We start from the raw sequence: 16,474 nt of genomic DNA on the forward strand, positions 1-16,474 counted from the left end.
ACGTAAGTCAGTTCTGAAATAAAACAAACTACAAACAAAAGTCACGATTTCTCCTTCAGGTTTTCCCACCCCGCAACCCCCTGCTTGCCAGGAAGGATTAGGTCTGGAAAATTATGCCATTCCGGACTCCTCAATAACTGCTTCAAGCTATGTAGTTCCGGGTACAACTTTATATATGCCGGGCAATGGAAGACTTAATTTCAGGCTTAAAGCTGGACACTATGGAGCTTGGGCAGCTGGTAATCTACGAGACAACAGTTGGTTTCAGGTGAATTTTGGGCGTTTCGTTAAAGTGACGATAGTTTCCACTCAAGGAAGAGACGATACTTACGAATGGGTGAAAAAGTATCGTCTGACGTACAGTTATGACGGAAACTTTTTCCGTGACTACCTGGAAGACGGTTCTGTCAAGGTAATTTTTCTTCGATGTAAAACCTAATTGTTTTTAATTTGTGTGTTATTGTTGTTTTTGAAGAGTACCTAAGGTAATCTCTCAAATTCTTTTTAGTTCCCTCTTGGTCTTCAAAATCAAAGGAAGGTCAAGAAATAGCCAATGATGTCACGAATTATAGTCACGTAAAGAGCCCAAACGGATCTGCACGCATTTTTGTACTCCATTAAAGCATCCACGCAACACCAATGGTGTCTAACCCCCAAAGAACTAAGTACGATGTCTAAAAACAGCTTGAGAATGATTACAGTGGGGATGAGACCCACGTAACCTATCTTATCCTTCATCCTCTATTAGGTTGAGTTTGTTTCCAAGCGTTCTATTGTGTCGTGTTAATCAATTACACCATATTTGTAATCAAGAAAGCATGTAATCTTTTGTTCTATTTAAGGAATTTGAAGGGAATGAGGATCGATTCTCGATTGTGAGTCACAAGCTAAAGAATCCTATTATTGCACGCTTCATCCGAATCAATCCCTTGGAATATCACATCTGGATTTCAATGAGGGCTGATTTCTATGGTTGTAAATCAGGTACGGAGCTGTGAACGTCGAAGTAGTAGTAGAGGCAGCCGCAGCGACCGTATCATTAGCAGTGTCAGCAAAATTAGCGGTAGCGGCAGTGATCGTTGTAGTGGTAGTGCTCGTCGTACACGTCGTGGTAGCGGTAGAGGTAGTGGAAGTGGTGATGGTAGTGGTAGCAGTAGTAGTCGTGACTGTGGTTGTAGTAGGGATTTTGATACACTAATTGTAGTTGTAGTTGTATTTGTTGTGGTTGCGGTTGTGTTAGTGGCAGTGGCAGTGCACTGGCAGTGGCAGTGGTAGTGGTACTCACCGTGGTAGAGGTAGTGGCGGTGGTAGTGGTAAAGTTAGTAGCAGTGGTGATGGTAGTGGTAGTAGTAGTGGTAGTGGTAGTAGTGCTGGTAGTGGTAGTGGTAGTGATCTTGGTAGTGGTCGGGATCGTGCTCGTGCTCATGCTCGTGCTCGTGGTGGTGATAGTGGTCGTGGTAGTGGTCGTGGTAGTGGTCGTAATAGGGCTAGTGGTAGTGGTAGTGGTAGTGGTTGTGATAGTGGTGGTGGTGGTGGTGGCGGTAGCGGTGGTGGCGGCGGCAGCGGCGGCGGCGGCGGCGGCGGCGGCGGCGGCGGTGGCGGCGGCGGTGGCGGCGGCGGTGGCGGCGGCGGTGGCGGCGGCGGCGGCGGTGGCGGCGGCGGCGGCGGTGGCGGCGGCGGCGGCGGTGGCGGCGGCGGTGGCGGCGGCGGTGGCGGCGGCGGCGGTGGCGGCGGCGGTGGCGGCGGCGGTGGCGGCGGCGGCGGCGGCGGCGGCGGCGGCGGTGGCGGCGGTGGCGGCGGCGGTGGCGGCGGCGGTGGCGGTGGCGGTGGCGGTGGTGGTGGTGGTGGTGGTAATAGTAGTGGTAGTGGTAGTTGTAGTGGCAGTCGTAGTACTCTTTTGTTACTTGTTTACTTCTCCGTTAACACTCTACATGCCTTGTCTTTTTTGTGTTGACTTCCATTTTTGTGGTTAAAGGTATTTCTTTTCACATACAACAACAGCTTTGTTTCTTCCGTCTTGTTTTCTCAGGCTTCCAAATACCTCAAGAGGTCAGTTGTAAGGATCCACTAGGGATGCAAGATAAGTTAATTCCAGAATCCGCTATAACAGCCTCCACTACACTGGCCCCTGGGACTTTACTGTACGTTCCTGGTAATGCTAGGCTGCACTATCAGGGAGGAAATGGACGTTATGGAGGCTGGATACCAGCAGTGAGTGATCATAGTCAGTGGCTTCAGATCAATTTTGGAAGAGACACGCAAGTGACTGGCATTGCCACACAGGGTTTTTACCATGGGCCTTACTATGTCAAGAGTTACACGCTTCAACACATTGATGACCGCGGTTTTCTTCAGCAATACCAGCCAGAAACACATACCAAGGTAAATATTTTGGGGAATGACTATACAATACAACTGAATGACTTTATTTCCGGGTTGTAACTACTAGCTGCCGATTGTCCCTGCAGGCGGACACCTGCAGTGTAATTTACAATCGAATAGATACAGTAGTCGAGCGTTGAGTGATATCCCAAAAAAGTTGCTGCGGAGGAGACAAGAATTTACAGCATTAAAGCCGTAATTACAGCATTAAAGTAGTGATTAGAGTCAATTAATATCTGATCTAGGAGTGCTAAAAAGGCGTTGAAGGACTTCAACTTCTCAAAATACAGGCACGGTAAATAATTGTTTTCCTTCAAAATGGTGTACAAAATTTGCAAGAAATTGCACGAGCTACGATTGGTCATTTCATTCCTCAAGTTCGTGCAGAAATGATGAGATATTCGTTTAATAATACTCGTAGTCTAGGTCTTTTAAAATTGTACAGTGACAAAAATTACGTTTCACTAAACAGTTATTCTTTTTAAGACTTTTAAAGCCAACAACGATAAAGACAGCATTGTCAAATATGACCTGATTCCACCAATTACCACAAGGACCATAAGAATCATTCCCGAGGACTGGTACATTCTCATCGCTTTGCGTGTAGAGCTGTACGGATGTAAAGCAAGTAAGAATATTCAATACTTTCCTTAAGTAGTAATATGATCCACCTTTATTGTACAAAGTCCTGAAAAAAACTAAAACACCGGAACTCACCCTATGAATAAGGTTAGCCAACTAGTTTGTTACCTTGCTCTACCTTTCTGGAATACTCATCTCCTCTTCATTTATATCGTCATTATTGACCCAGATGTGATTAGCTTCCCATCAAGTGACACAACCAAAGTGTAAAATTCCATAATGATTACACACTAAAACATCCATTGCTGATAGAAACCTACCGTGCCATATAATGTTTTTCCAGATAATGGCGGGTACTCTCAGTGGGGTGATTGGACTGAGTGTTCGGTAACTTGCGGTACTGGTCATCGCTATCGAAGGCGTTATTGCACAAATCCTCCTCCAAGCCCTGGTGGTAAGGATTGTTCTGGTCTGGGACCTGATACCCTCACAGAAGAATGCAACAGTGGAGGTTGTCCAGGTAAGGAAATGGTCATGAAAAGAACTGAGATGATTTCCAAGTCTCAGTAGACCTCGTGCCAGACTTTTCCCCGACAGATTTTTCAACAAGGCGTAGCCACGCTTTCTATCGCTGGTAGCCAGTAAAACGACTGGTAATGACATTTTCTTTGTTCTATCAAGGTTATTGACTGTGACGATTTTGTCTAATTCGACATCTTAGTTTTATAACTTCGCTGACAATGTCTACGACTACCTTAACAGACGTTGCCTTCTTAGCTTACAAGCTCTTGGTGAAAAAATAAATAATTATTTACGTGCAAGTAATGTCCAAGTAATCCATTGACTTTATCGTTCTGAGTGGTCCGATTTGGTTCTACATAGTAAACGGTAATTACTCGGTTTGGGGACCGTACGGCGAGTGTTCAAAATCTTGTGGAGGTGGGGTGAAGACGCGTAACAGGACATGTACCAATCCGCGCCCGGCAAGCGGAGGAGAAGACTGCAGTGTCCTTGGACCTGACACTTCTACCATGGAATGCAACATCCAGGAATGTCCAGGTATAATGGAAAATCACTTGAGTCCGTTTTTAAACTTGTTATAGTTAGTCCTAAACTACAAATTGCAGATAGATACAAAGGCATATTCACGGATCTCGGAGTAACAATTGCAAAACTCTCTTTCCCGCAGTACAAAAATTCTTTCACCCATCGTTTACTTACTTGTAGTCTTGTAACTGAAAAATCCTTGTATGGAGTTGCAATAAAGTATGTATGTCTGTGTGCTTACTTATTTGATTCACTAGCCAAATAATTATCAGGACTAACAGTTGCTAAACCGCAGTATCCTAGTGCCTTTGACGTCGCTACCGATGATACACCGTAAATTCATAAAGAGCGTCCGGCCTCCGCTTTGTGCTTTGAGGAAGCTAGCTCTCGTAAACAGTATTGTCAACTATCATGCAGGTTTTACATGCATCGTCTGAAGTAGTTTCTGAGCCATGTCCTGTGACCATTACTAAATTTTGCTCGTCTTCTGTAAATGGCATGTCAGCTTTTGGGGGAATTCATTTTTTAAATTCAAGATGCAAAAAATAAATTGGTCGAAGATCCCAACAAACTCGGTCCCCTTGACGTAATTGCACAAAAATACAAAACTGGCTTTTCCTTCCTCGCCTTTCATAGTTAACGGTGGTTACACGGATTGGAAACCGTATGGCGAGTGTTCCAAGACTTGTGGGGGTGGGGTCAAGACGCGAAAACGAACGTGTACCAATCCACCACCGGCCAACGGAGGAAAAGATTGCAGTGGACTGGGACCCGACAGTACTACCAGCGAATGCAACAATCAGGAGTGCCCAGGTAAGGATATGGACAATATTAGCGCCTACATTTGGATCATCTTATCAGTGACCTCAAATTCTGGTACTTCCTAAAGCAGCTGGAATAAAACATCATGACAAAGAGAAGCCTTTCCCAGAGTGGCTGGGAGAATACTGTTAAGAGCTAGGCTATTAAACAAACAAAGAAAGATCCTTCGCTCAGTGTGACTGGGAGAGGATTGTGAGAAGCTACAGTGAAGGGCTAAGCGCTGGGCTAAAACACATACAAACAAAGATCATTTGCGCAGTGTGGCTTACCCTGCATAGCTGGGGGTTTTGTCGCCGCTCGTTTTCGCGGATAATGCTCTATACGGTCCTACCAGCTACGCAGACTAGGTATGGCTGGAAGAGGATTGTGAAGAGCTAGGCTAAAAAGTAAGACTCCGAGCCTTTGCCCAGGAAGATGGATTATGAATTCGAAGGATTCTTCCGTATGACTTAAGGTGTTGGGATTCCATTGCCAAATAATCAAAAGACATTTTAAAATTACATTTTTCCAAAAGACAGTTGACCTACCCTTTTCATAAGAGCTATTTTAATTTTGATCATTTACTTTTTTATCCATGGCTTGCTTTTTAAGTCATTTTAATTACTATTTTTTCTTTTCTCAATTTTTATTGCAACCGGCGCCATGGGCAGGAAATTTGGCGCGTTGTAAATAAAATTTTTACTATGAGTACGTAGAAAGAGATCTCCGCAGGTAAACATATTTTTGTTATTTATACTATTATCCATTTTTGTAGTGAACGGTGGTTACTCAGATTGGGGACCGTACGGCGAGTGTTCAAAGACTTGTGGGGGTGGGGAACAGACGCGTAAAAGAACGTGCACCAATCCACCACCATCACACGATGGAGAGGACTGCAGTGGACTGGGACCTGACAGCTCTACCAGGGAATGTAACAATCAGGAGTGTCCAGGTAAAACGGAGAAATAGCGACCGTTAAGTTCCATAAGGTGAAGACCAGTGACCCCAGTCACCCATCCCACTATGAATTCAAGGGGCAAAATTCCACTGAAGTTAGAAAAAATTAGAAACTAATGGCGCCCAAAAGTTACAACCCTCTGAAAGAAGCGATCGAAGCTGTGCAATGCTGCATACTCCCTCCCTCAAACACCACCAGCCTCCCACCCTATCACAGCCCCACCACATTAAAAACAGATCTAGATTGGCCCACTGCACGTTTGGTATATAGTCAATCTATGATTGTAAACAGTATTCCGTGATAATGCAAAGGCTAAGAGATAAGAGATCATGATCATATTCTCTTGAATAAGAAATTACCTCTATGAGATGCGCCTGCAGGTATCCATCATCTTGGACTGAATGGTTACTTTGATGAATACAACTTCCATGATTCCCAGCGGGCGAGTCTCATGGAGGGAATGGACCATTCGTTTTAATTATTTTATGTTCTATTTTTTGTAGTAAACGGTGGTTATTCAGACTGGAAGCCGTACGGTGTATGTTCCAAGACTTGTGGAAGTGGGGTGCAAACACGAAAGAGGACGTGTACCAATCCACCGCCTTCTAATGGTGGAGAGGACTGCAGTAGACTAGGACCCGATAGCACCACCAGGGAATGCAACAATCAGGAATGCCAAAATAAGATAAACCGTCTTTAAATCGCATTTTTGATCTTTTGTAGTGCGGGCGAAGTTGTTTTGCATGGAAAGAGCTAGGCATGCCAAACTAGACGTCCAGCAGCAAGACGATGTAAAATCGTTGTCTTTTATTTTAGTCTTGTGTCTGATCAAATTACTTTCTTCAGTAACTGTCATTGCAATTATCAGACAAACAAAAGACGCGAATTTCGTTCGTTCCACTTTGTGGAAAAAACCAACTTTTATTCAAATCGCATTATCACTTTGGCGATCACTTTAGACAAGAACTTATATGTATTTCTTGTGATTATTTGAACCTGCATTACAAGAAAAGAAGGTAAGAACAAATGAGTCCTTGCCATGTAATTTGTCTTAAGTGAAGGCCTTGTTAGAATATTTGGCTATTTTTTCTTCGATGACAGAAACGTGGAAGCCAATGGGATGCTACCAAAACAGAGGACGAGCTCTGGGCGACATCTTGTTCAAATCTAGACGAGGCAAGATTTCAAGGAAATATGGGCAATGCGTGACCGCGGCCAACAAAAGAGGAGTCACGGTATTCGGTTTAGATGACACCAGATGCTGGACTGGCCAGAATGCAGCAAGTTCTTATGATATTTATGGCACTGCTGTAGGGAGGTGCGGCTCCACCAAAGGCGGTTTGCATTATGGCTTCTTGGCATCAGAAATAGTGTTTGTTTACGAAAAGAAAGGAGGTAAATTAATGGGGCTTCATACCCTTTGTTTTGAAAACTTGATTTTCACAGCATCCTCGGTCTAACTCTGAGTGTTGGTGAGCCAGACTTGAGAAAATGAAGGGAGGGTTAGGAACCCTTCAATGCAAGAGGATTCTATTTTCAAACTCACTAATAATCCGTTTAAAAAGGAAATGGTGACCGTGGGGGTATTTGAATACCTTGTCTTAATTACATATATTTGTACGATGATACTTTTTCGTTTTTTGGAGTTTTAGCTTCGGTTGAGAAGATATATCCCACAGTGGAGACAATGTTTGACCACATCTCCGAGCACCTTGAATTTTATCACAAATACCCCGTACGCGTCATAATCTCAACTCTCTCTTCGTTATCTGTAAATGTGGTCAAGCACGGTCTGTTTGTGTTTGATATATTCCATTCAGTTAAAGTACTACTAGTCCTGGAGTTTCTTCTTCGTAAAGCATATCGAAAATGTCCAGACGAGGCGGACTATCCTGTACAGTCCTGTCCTGACTATCCTGATATTACTAGCATTTACTGAACCATTCATCTACCATTCTCTTATAAAGGTGATTGGGAACCTATTGGTTGCTACAGCAACGTGTCTCCCAGAGACGCTTTCGCTTTGCCGGAATTATTTGACGACAAAGTGAGTGCTAAGGGCCCTGATGCAATTTTCAACTACTGCAAGGGGAAAGCTGAAGCGCTTGGCTACAAGATTTTTGGAGCAGACAATAAGAGTTGCTGGTCAGGAGATGAGGCCAAGAATACTTATAAGAAGTACGGGGAGTCCAAACTGTGCGAGTTTAGTAAGAGGACCGGTAATGGTTCGGGAAACAAGGTCAACGGAGATGTGTTTGTCTACGAATTGGCCTGAGGTAAGCTGATAAAATTACTAGCAGACAGCTTCATTAATGTCACCCTTTTTCTTGTAAAAGTAGGTTCTTAAAGCTTTAATTAGTCATACCCACTACATACGAGAGGCCAAGTAGTTGGTCAAGTTAGCACCAGAACATCTGAAAAGTCCGGTTGACAATCCTGGTCAACTTAGTAGCTTAGTTATGTTGTGTATTTGTTCCTCTCACGGTGCCTCTCTGCTACGGGGATATATTCCCGTGCCTGCGAATTGTCAGGGCAAGCAAAAAATACTAGGAATAAGCCTGCCATGGACTACAAGTAGGATCCTGATGGAGGTCACAATGCACCTGCACCTATTGGCCATGCTATTACGTTCCTCTAATTCCAATGACTAGAGCGAACTTTCCCTATAACCCCATTTACTGATAAACTGTAAACCCCTCCATTTATGGCTAATCATATACCACGAATAGAAGGAAATTTGGGATGAACTTGGTCCATACCTCACACTAACTACTTTGGGTCAGACATTAGCTCTCGTAAGGTATCATATGGATGGCTCGATATCCTTTGAGAGAACAATAGAACAAATTACAGAAACAATGACCCTAGCCCCCCCAAAATAACAGATGCTGCACTTTGACGACAAGAAGAAAAACGAGCTCACGAGAACTGCTACACTACCGAGTACTTTCCGCTCGACTAATTCCATATATTGGGTTTTTATATTCTTTTTACAGGACTAGGTGCTGAGTGGATCGCCAAACTGGAAATAAGGCAGATGTACACAAAAGAGTGCTGGTTTTATTCATAGTGTAATCGAGGTCTTTGATTTGTGAAATGTAGCTTGAATTGCTGGTGTTTGGAATGGCGACGCAAGAAAGTAAATTCTCGCTAATATGCATGTGTGGAATACTGTGTCTGCACGTAACTTAAAACGGCACAGTCCTAATTTAAGGGTAATGAAAGGTGTTCGAATAAACCTGCTGCGGTCTCGCATCAATTTTTGTTGCAAACCCTCTTTCACTCCCTTCCCCATCCCCCGTGCCCCTCCCTCGGCTTTCAGACCCTCTGGAATCCAAGATGGTTGCAATTCACATAATGTGTAGGAAACACCTGATGCAAGAAACCCCCTCCATTGTGTGCCGTGTTCACAACTACGTTAACTCATAGTCCTATATCATTTTTTGAAGTTATTTTTTGTTACACATCCCCCTCCCTCAGAGCCCACCAGCCTCCCATCCTACCACAGCTCCACCATCATCAACAAAAAAAGAAACCTGCAATGCAGGCTATGCTGCAAGCGATTATCAGTAAACACAAAACTCTTCCATGCCAATTACCCTTTACACAAGCTAGACAAGCTCGGCCCAGTAGTTTTCCTAGGGTGGAAGCCTTTAGAGGAAAAGTTAGTGTGGTCGTTGTAACACTATTTCGGGGGTTAAGATTTAAACCTCTCACGCTAGTGTTATCGGAATGCTATTTTTTGGGTAAAAGAAAAAACAAACATTGTATGTGTTACTCGACGCAATCCTCTAGAGGTATGTCAACAGAAGGAGAGAAATCGAGAAAAACTCCGTTAATTGTTTGCTTTATACTTGACATGAAGAGTAATGAGAAAAGGCATAAAAAAGCGAACGGAATGAATGAAGGTGTTGTTTTATTTAAATGTGTCTCAAGAAGGGCAGAAACATAACAGCGCGAAAGATGGAACTATGTCAAATAAATAAATAAATAAATAAGTTCACTTGCAATCTGCAAATTTTCGTATAACTTCTCATAAAGAAAAGACTCGCTTGCTTACTTCACTCCTATCCATTTGATTACCAATACGCCTAAAAAACCTGAGTTTCTTCTTAAGGAGGGTGCCTACTCAATACAAACGTCTTTTCCCCAAATTTGCACCACATGGAAAAGTAGAATTTAGCAAGGGCTATTGGAATCCAGAAAGAAAAAGTTGGACAGCCACGCATTTTCCCGACATAATTAGCTTAGAATATCGAATAAAATGCTCATGTCGACATTTTTCTAAAAACAAGAAAAAATGTTTCTTCACAGTTTTTCCTAGAACTCCCCATTGGATACAAAAAACCAAACGCATTTATAAAGGTCTTTAAGCTAAATGGTGATGGTAACATTAAAAAAAAAAAAAAAAAAAAAAAAAAAAAAAAAAAAACTTTTGGTATGTTTTTAATGACCAAATCGTCGCAGAAGTACTTTTGTCGTCCCTGACAGCTCTCCACTGGTTTAGCCAAAATACAGTCTAAATAGCTTTTCCTTACAACTGGAGACTAATCACGTGTTGAATAGGCTTGCCACTTCCATTTCATAAAAAATGTAGTTGTAACCACGCGTTTTTTAAAGTTTCACGAGTTCTTTCAATCTTTTTTGAAAACTATTACGGTGCCCTTTTTTTTTTTCTGTCACCTCCCCGGTAAGTCAAACATTTGCGATAGACTAGCGTCCCATCAAGGGGAGAGTAGAAATTTTGCTAGTCGCTTCATGCTACAGAAACCGGGATAAGCTCCGGCCTGATGAGCCACTTGGCTCGTATGCAGACTTTACCTTTTCTTGCCTTGCTAGTGTTACCTGTCTCGAGCTCGAAAATGAGCTCTGATTAAGGCGAGAATTACTATTGTCATACCTTAATGTTTTCCATTGCTCCCTCTGGTGTAATTCAGATGGCAATTGTCACTAATTTTTTTTTTTTTTCATAAATCTATATTTTATCAAGCCGCGAAACTACAACAGAATGAAATCGATTGATAGATTAATACAACCGTTAATTTTTTTGGTGCAAAACTAAGTGATTCGCTTAGGTTTTTGCAATTGTTCAGCTATTGAATCAAATGCAGTGCGAAATTGGTCTGCTCTCTGATCAATGCCTGAGTAAAAAGCAATAAAAAGCCCAGCCCAAGGAAAAGACTCAGCAAAAGAAATAATTGCCATCCTGATCAACGATTTCAAATTACACTTAAAAAACAAAATTTAGCTGGTGCCTGATGCCAGGTCCTGTTTAAAATTGTCGACGGTTTTCTCTATTTATATTGTGCACTTTTCTATAGGAGAGTTCCTCTTCTCCACTCCTTACCTACCCCACCAGCACGGGAGTGAAGTAATAAAACACAGGTGTCATTCAGTTGTTTTTAAGGTCATTCCGCAGTATTGCATTGCGCATCCTTACCGAGCATAATTTATGGCGTCATTAGCGCGCGTTCGTGCATGCGCACATTGAAAACATGGCGGATTTGCCTTGATACTGAATTCTGCCAGTTAAAAATGGCTATAGCTCACTAACAAGCTCGGGCACCTCAAATTTTTTTCCAGTCATTTTAATCAACTAATCATAAGCTTTGCGTGAGAAAAGACTGATCTGATTTCTATTGGTGAAAGTTGAACGAATAGGGAAAAGAGCAGCTGCACTGTAGTCTTTTTTATTTTGCAGTTTGATAGGAGTGGCAAGCAATTTGGCTCCAATATTTTAACAAGGATTCAGCTGTCTGTCAAAATCAAGCTTAAAAAGTTTATTTGTGTCCGACACAAATATTGACTGTAGTTTGAGGCGTGTTTTCTTGAGTCTGGGCTCACAAAGAGTTTACAATAACTTGGAATGCGTTCTTGTAATAAGCATTAAATAAAGCTAAAATGGGATATTTTCAATGCCTCACTGCTCCTTAACAAGCATGGACAACCCCCTTTTTTATTTTATAATTAAAGTTCTCATATAATAAATATTCATTGGACAAAGTTTGAACAAAATCTATGTCCAGTTTTATTTCAGGAGAATTACCTTAAGGACGGTGCCTGCTATTGTTAATGCGCACACCAGGAGCCATAATCGGGGACGGAGACCGTAAGCGCGCGCCATTTCAAGTATTGGGGTTGTCCCCATGATATGGGACAATAATTCTATTTTTAGAACAAATTGCGCCATCATCTGCGGCACACGCGCGTACATGCTGCGAGGATTTTTGCGGATGTCGCGCGGGGGAAATGGCGTCCGAAATTCCCGAAATGTTTCAGGTTTTTGCCCCACAACTCAACGCGTTTACGTCTGTTGGAATTTTGCTTAAGTATTTTCGTCGTAAGCTGCTCCAGTTTGAGTGAAGTACGACAGTGTCGAATTTAGGTATGTTCCGCTGTAAGCTTATATATATCGCTGACCAAGTTGTGTTACGACTGATACTTCTTTTACATGAGCTGTACATTACTCCACTTTAAATTTCACACATGTTGAAGATTAAAAGCTTTTCCATTACACAGCAAAAAACTAGCTGGATATATTAAGATATAGCAGAGCTTCAGGACTTCATAGTTTCGTAGCTCCTCTTGCCACACGCTTGCGAGGAATTTGTCAGTCTATCGCGACCGAAAAGTAAAACAAAATAATTGCTAGTTTGAGTTTCGCTTGAATTGTAAGCAACGCTTGATGTTTCATCAAAGCTTAATAACTTTACGTCCGTAGATACTGCTCAGTTTTATTCGTGTAAAAATCCAGTAAATTCTCTGTTGTCGATGAATGAGAGCGCCCGTCGATGCGTGTTTTGTACAGTCAGTAAACATGACAAATTGTACTTCCGCCGCACTTTCGTGTGAAAGTGTACATCGAACTCAAACAATAGCTCTATAGTTTTTAAATATGTTTAATATTGGTAAATGTTTGAGAACATATTAAAAGCTAAGCTGAAAATATGTGAATAAAGCAGAAACAATCAGCAAAGTTACGATGACGCTTTCTTTAATCAACTTGGAATAACGATTTCGATTTTGATGATCGAGTTATCAAAACTCCTTGTCTATTTTCATTTTCGCTGTGTAAAACTTCACTATGCTTATGTTGAAGAAACACACATGATGTTAGTAGCCTTTTTTGCATTCGTGAAATTTGTTGCAGCATCTCAGCACAAAAGATAACGAAAGAAATCTTTGTCAAGATTTGTTGACAATTGAAAACACCGACTCGCACTTGAAAGTGCACGAACTGCATGCACTATGCAAATGAGCTAGTTGTACACGTCAGACTTTCCTTTCAAAAACTTTTGCAAACTCACCAAACAAGCAGAAGCAATAAGAAACCATCAAAACAGGTTTTGGTTATGATTAAACATTGTCTGAGAAACTCACAAATTAACTCGATACCAGAGTAGAGAGTTTTCGTGCTATATTCTTAAGCATACGCGTAAGCTTACAACTAGCGTGAGCAGATCTTATTATTCATTCCCAGCGCGAGATTGAAGTCTTGTTTTCGACCCTGAAAAACCCACCTTTTCCGTTAGCTCAGAGCATAAAACTACATATAAGCGCCCTGGTTCGTATTCCCTTATTCCCTGCCATCGCAGTGAAAAAGACGCAAGAGAATCTCTCAACTCTCACCATTTGATCACGCAACGTGACAACATCCACGCGAGAGCCCCTGACATGTGCGTGAATCCGCGCGGATATATGACGTCAGGATGGCGCAATTTGTTCTAAAAATAGAAAAATTGTCCCATATCATAGGTGCGCGCGAATCCCGAGACTTACGGTCTCCGTCCCCGATTATGGCTCCTGGCACACATCATGCGCATCGCGCAATACATGGTTTACACGCCATGCGCGCGCTAGGTTTGACATTGACGTAACCAGCTACGCTACCAAGTACGATAATAAAATGAGAGCAAAATTTTCCTACCGTGACCAAATCAAGTTTAATGAACCTGAACTAAACCAAGGAACGCAAGAAAATAAACATATTGCTTACTACAAACGGCTTCAAGCTGAAAACCTAAGCTGTTACCCGTAGAAAATCGTATTGAAATCCAACTGTAAACTTGTACCTGCAGATGGGTTAGTGCACTCGCAAAAACAAGTGCGAGACGCAAATGCTCGACTTTCCGGGGAAGTGACAAAAAAATGTAACGGGTACCGAAAAAATTTTCAAAAAAGATTAAAACAACTCGTGTAACTTTTAAAAACGCGTGGTTATAACTACATTTTATGTTATGAAATGCAAGTGGCAAGATAATTCAACATATGATTAGTTTCTGGCTATGAGGAAAAGCTATTTAGACTATTTTGGCTAAACCAGAGGAGAGCTGTCAGGGACGATAAAAGCAATGTTGAGACGATTTTGTAATTAAAAACATACCAAAAGTGTATTATTATTATTATTATTATTATTACTATTATTATTATTTTACCATTTAGCTAAAAAATCTTCATAAATGCATTTGCTTTTCTGTATGTAATGGGGAATTCTAGGGAAATCTTTGAAAAAGTATTTTCCTTTTTTTTTTTTTTAGAAAAATGTTGACATCAGCATTTTATTCGATATTCAAGGCAAATTATCTCGGAAAAATGCGTGGCTATTCCCACTTTTCTTTCTAGATTCCAATAGCCTTTGCTAAGATCTCCTTTTTCCATATGTTCCTAAATTGGGAAAACTGCCTTTGTATTTAGGTGGCACCGTCCTTGAAAAGAAACTGGTAGTTTTTAGGCGTATTGGCAATCAAATGGAAAGGGGTGAGGTCATCAAGCGAGGGGTTTTTATTATGAGAAATTACACGAAAAGTTGGAAATTGCAAGTAAATTTATTTCCTCATTTCACAAAGTTCCACCTTCTGTGCTATTATGTTCACCCATTCTTGAGAGAATGTTTGCGCACACATTTAGACAAAACAACACCTTCACTAATTTCGTTAGCTTTTTTATGCCTTTTCTCTTTACTTTTGATGCCAACTAAAAACCAAAAACAAAAACATTGCTTTCATCTCGATTTCACTCATTTTGGACATGATTGATCATGATAGTTATACACACAACTTAAGCAGTTGTGAAATTAAAGCCTGAAAAAAAAAAAAAAAAAAAAAAAAAAATCAGGCCTGAACGGGATTCAGACCCGGGCCATGACCTCTGCGATACCGGAGAGGTCAGGGGTTCAAACCCCGTTCTGGCCTGAATTTTTCTTTTTTAGGCTTTAATTTCACAACGTAACTGCTTACGTTGTGTGTATAACTGCGTTGATCAATCATGTCTTCATATCTTTCTCGGCAGTTCAAATATATCATCCTTCATAGATTCACTTGTATTCTCTCATTCTGTTGAAATACTTCTTAAGGATTGATTCGAGTACCTTCTTTCTTGACGGGTAACACATCCAGTGTTTGTTCTAGCTTATACCCAGTACTAAAGTGACCATTTTAGGTCTCAACTCCCGAGATAGTGTGACAACGACCCGGCTCTAACTTTTCAGGCTCCAAAGGCTTCCACCCTAGGAATACTACTTGACCGAGTTCGTCTGGCTTGTGAAAAGAGGTAATTGAGAGAGTTTTGTGTTGCCTGATAAACACTCGCACATATCCGTCATTGCAGATTTCTTACTTTTGTTTGATGATGGTGGGGCTGTTACAAGATGGGAGGCTGGTGGGCTTTGAGGAAGCGGGGTATGCACCAAAACATAGCTTCAAATAAAATGATAATTTATTATTATATGAGTTAATGTAGTTGTGAACACGGCACACAATGGAGGGGGATGCTTACATCAGGTATCTCCTACAGATTTATGTGAATAGCCACCATCTTGGATTCCAGAAGGCGTGAAAGCGGAGGGAGGGCTGGGGGTGAAAGAGGGCTGGCAACAAAGACAAAAATTGATTCGAGACCACAGCAGGTTTATTCAAACACCTTTCATTACCCTTAGATCAAGACAATGCCGTTTTAAGTTACGTGCAGATACAATATTCCACACATGCATATTAGCGAGAAACAATTTACTTTCTTGCGTCACCATTCCAAACACCAGTAATTCAAGCTACCTTATTACATGAAATTTTCGCGACACTTTATTTCGCGATTTTGAGGTGCCCATATTTCGCGACACTTAAATTCTGTGATTTTGCGAATATTCCCTATCTTGAATCACTTTAACTTCGAGTTTTTGAGTAACGCAAAATTTATTTCCTTGAACTTAATCAGGGATTTAGTAAACCGACTCATTCAAAGGTAAAAATAAGTCAAAATTAACAAAACGCGACGGCGGAACTATATGCCAACAGTAACATAATGTGAGTCACTTAATTTTCGCGTCATGTTATGTTCGCGTCACTTTAATTTTTCGAATTTTTTTTTTTAAATCACGAAATTAACGTGTCGCGAAAATTTCATGTAATAAGGTGCCTTTCAGAGAACCAAAACCTCGATTACACTATGAATAAAACCAGCACCCCTTTGTCTACGTCTGCCTTATTTCCAGTTTGGCAATCCACTCAGCACCAAGTCCTGTGAAAAGAATAAATAACCCAAAATATATAATTGGTCGAGCGGAAAGTAATCGCGAGTGTAGCAGTTCTCGTAAGCTTGTTATTATTTTTGTCTTCGTGATGCATCGTTTGTTATTGGTTTGGGGCCGGGGTCATTGTTTCTGTTATTTGTTCTATCGTTATCTGAAGGTGTATCCAGCTATTCATGTGA

At 41.4% G+C, this 16,474-nt stretch overlaps 1 protein-coding gene and 1 long non-coding RNA gene across 2 annotated transcripts in view; one reads left to right on the top strand and one right to left on the bottom strand.

The window, feature by feature from the left end:
* LOC145489567 (coagulation factor V-like) overlaps nt 1-5,922 on the top strand; it is an 8,233-nt gene extending 2,311 nt beyond the window's left edge. Inside the window, exons 4-9 of the mRNA XM_081468549.1 lie at nt 30-412; nt 843-984; nt 2,030-2,382; nt 2,869-3,010; nt 4,648-4,824; nt 5,588-5,922. Coding sequence (XP_081324675.1) covers nt 30-412; nt 843-984; nt 2,030-2,382; nt 2,869-3,010; nt 4,648-4,824; nt 5,588-5,781 — 1,391 coding nt within the window. The 3' untranslated portion in view covers nt 5,782-5,922. The remainder of the gene's footprint in view (nt 1-29; nt 413-842; nt 985-2,029; nt 2,383-2,868; nt 3,011-4,647; nt 4,825-5,587) is intronic.
* Nucleotides 1-16,474, bottom strand: part of LOC145491310 (uncharacterized) — a 131,677-nt gene that overhangs the window by 69,070 nt on the left and 46,133 nt on the right. The window lies entirely within an intron of this gene.

Source organism: Orbicella franksi, chromosome 6 (assembly GCF_964199315.1).
Source record: "Orbicella franksi chromosome 6, jaOrbFran1.1, whole genome shotgun sequence".
NCBI classification, from domain to species: Eukaryota; Metazoa; Cnidaria; class Anthozoa; order Scleractinia; family Merulinidae; genus Orbicella; species Orbicella franksi.